At 52.4% G+C, this 2,891-nt stretch overlaps 1 protein-coding gene across 1 annotated transcript in view; it reads left to right on the top strand.

The window, feature by feature from the left end:
* Nucleotides 1–373: 373 nt before the first annotated feature.
* Nucleotides 374–2,891, top strand: part of Pck1 (phosphoenolpyruvate carboxykinase 1) — a 6,493-nt gene continuing 3,975 nt past the window's right edge. Inside the window, exons 1-5 of the mRNA XM_005362802.2 lie at nt 374–459; nt 632–893; nt 1,213–1,394; nt 1,975–2,178; nt 2,435–2,622. Of these exons, the coding sequence (XP_005362859.1) occupies nt 670–893; nt 1,213–1,394; nt 1,975–2,178; nt 2,435–2,622 (798 nt within the window). The 5' untranslated portion in view covers nt 374–459; nt 632–669. The remainder of the gene's footprint in view (nt 460–631; nt 894–1,212; nt 1,395–1,974; nt 2,179–2,434; nt 2,623–2,891) is intronic.

Genomic DNA, 2,891 nt, shown 5'->3' with positions numbered 1-2,891 from the left:
ATATGGAGTCCAAGAGGTGCCCCAGCTAGCCCTGTCCTTGACCCCTACCTGCCAATCAAGGAAAGGGCCTGTAATTTGCATCAGCAACAGGCAGGGTCAAAGTTTAGTCAATCAAATGTTGTGTAAGGATTCACTATGGCGGAAAGAGGGGCCTGAGGCCTCCCAGCATTCATTAACAACTGCAGTTCAATCATTATCTTCCCAGGGTTCATTGTGGTAAGTCGGTTCCAAACCTCGCTGACCATGGCTATGAGCCAAGGGCCTGCCCCTTACGTCAGAGGCGAGCCTCCGGGTACAGCTGAGGGGCAGGGCTGTCCTGCCTTGTGTATAGTATTTAAAGCGAGGGAGGCTGGTCACTGGCACAGTCGGCCTTCCCTCTGGGACACGCCCTCGGTCAACAGAGGAAATCCGGCAAGACACCCTCCCATCTCCGATCCAGACCTTCCTACAGGCAGAAAGGTAGGTAGGGCCATTTCACTCACCCTTCAGTAAATATGGGAGATGGGGCGACTCACTTTCTTCACCCTGACAAACACAGCTTCCTGGCCACGTGCAGCTCATGCGAAGTCTACAGGAGGAACTGGGAGGAGCCGTGGGAGTCGGTGATTAGGAGCCTCTTCCTCTGTTTCAGGTGACACCAGGATCCCTGCCTCACACACAGTGGCAAATATGCCTCCTCAGCTGCATAACGGGCTGGACTTCTCTGCCAAGGTCGTCCAGGGCAGCCTTGACAGCTTGCCCAAGGCAGTGAGGGAGTTCGTGGAAGGCAATGCCCAGCTGTGCCAGCCGGAACATATCCACATCTGTGACGGCTCTGAGGAGGAGTATGGGCGCTTGCTGGACCACATGCAGGAGGAGGGTGTCATCCGCAAGCTGAAGAAATATGACAACTGGTGAGTCCCCTCAACCCACACTCTCTGGCCCTCAGGCTCCCCAGTTCCACCTTCTTGGAGTCCATAGCAGAATGACCAGAATCCAGACACCCTGTGAGGTTAGCATAGCCAGCCAATAGATTCTAGACAACTATGGAAGGTGGTCCCTTTCCCCATGGCCAGCTCATGGTCTAGCAAAAGTCCCTGTTGGTTTGGTTTCCATATTTAAGGAACATGGACAATCTCCTTGTGTCCTGCTAGCCTTGGAAGAACCTGGCATAGGCAAGAGGGACACATCCCTAAGGATGCTTTGCTGAAGGAATTCCTGTGACTTTTTTAGTTGGCTGGCTCTGACTGACCCCAGGGATGTGGCCAGGATCGAAAGCAAGACGGTCATCATCACTCAGGAGCAGAGAGACACTGTGCCCATCCCCAAAACTGGCCTCAGCCAGCTGGGCCGCTGGATGTCAGAAGAGGACTTTGAGAAGGCTTTTAACACCAGGTTCCCAGGGTGTATGAAAGGTGAGTGGACCCGAACCCCCAAGCCTCACAGTTTCCTGAGTACACAGTTCATGCTCTTGAGGGTGGCCTGAGCTGCATAGGGTGGACATGTGAAAATGTACTGGCCAGTTTTACTGCATGGGTGGTGATGCAGGACTATTAAAGTGCTTCCTGCTAGTCCTGGTGGCTCAGGCCTGTCATCCTAGACATTGAGAAACTGAGGCAGGAGGATTCAAACTTCCTGCCTGGGCAACTTAACACTTTGTCTCAAAATAAAAACTGAAAAGCAGGATGTTGGTATGGCTCAGTGGTAGAGTGCTTGCCTAGAGCATGTAAGACCGTGGGTTCAATAAGTGATATCAAATAGATAAAATATAAATAAATAAATAAATAAGATGCTTTCCATTAGTGTGGATTTAAAGTGGCTTTAGTACAACCAAGTGGGGTGGTTTTGAAAATTTTAAGTTTTGCAAACCAGAGTCTGGTGGGCAACAGAACACATGATGTCGGGCAAGACACAGCCATGGGTACCACTCGGAAGTTGATGTGAGGATGTTTTGCAAGCCTCTGTAGCGTCAATCCCACCCATCTGCCTCTGCAGGTCGCACCATGTACGTCATCCCATTTAGCATGGGACCACTGGGCTCGCCTCTGGCCAAAATTGGCATTGAACTGACAGACTCGCCCTATGTGGTGGCCAGCATGCGGATCATGACACGAATGGGGACATCCGTGCTGGAGGCCCTGGGCGACGGGGAGTTTATCAAGTGCCTCCACTCGGTGGGGTGCCCTCTTCCCTTAAAAAGTAAGTACGTTCTTTCCAAATCAAAAGCAAATGGAGGGGTTGGGGACGTGGTTCCGCAGGTAGAGTGCATGCATGAGGCCCGAGTGCGATCCCAGACACCAAATAAACTGAACATGGGGAGACAGGTCAATCATCCCAGCATTCAGGAGGTAGTGTCAGGAGGATCGGAAGTTCCTTACTCCATAGCTGGTTCAAGGCCAGCCTGGAGACCTGGGCAGGAATACACATCATACACTCGTGTGGTGTTTGTTTTCAGAGCCTTTGATCAATAACTGGGCCTGTAACCCCGAGCTGACCCTGATCGCCCACCTTCCGGACCGCAGAGAGATCATCTCTTTTGGAAGTGGGTATGGCGGGAACTCGCTGCTTGGGAAGAAGTGCTTCGCGCTGCGGATAGCCAGCCGGCTGGCCAAGGAGGAAGGGTGGTTGGCGGAACACATGCTGGTAAGTGGTCAGGAGATCCTGGACAGACATTTGGAGGACCTGGGGTGGCAAAGAAGAGCCATGCCAACATTCTCCGATCTCTGAGGACTGGAGGGCAGAGTCAGGGTTACCGGGTTGACTGGAAGAACTTCAGTGCCCATCTCTTTGGAAGGGGCTCAGACACACCGGAGCAACAGTAGCCTTGGGGGTTTAATCCTTTGCAACTCCTCAGTTTATCCTGATCCCCAAGGAAGAGATCTGAGGATCTACCTTTGGGGAGATCCTAGGGG

This window comes from Microtus ochrogaster, linkage group LG8 (genome assembly GCF_000317375.1).
Source record: "Microtus ochrogaster isolate Prairie Vole_2 linkage group LG8, MicOch1.0, whole genome shotgun sequence".
Classification (NCBI taxonomy): Eukaryota; Metazoa; Chordata; class Mammalia; order Rodentia; family Cricetidae; genus Microtus; species Microtus ochrogaster.
Note: the sequence above shows the minus strand (reverse complement) of the source record. Positions and strands in the feature narration are given on the sequence as shown.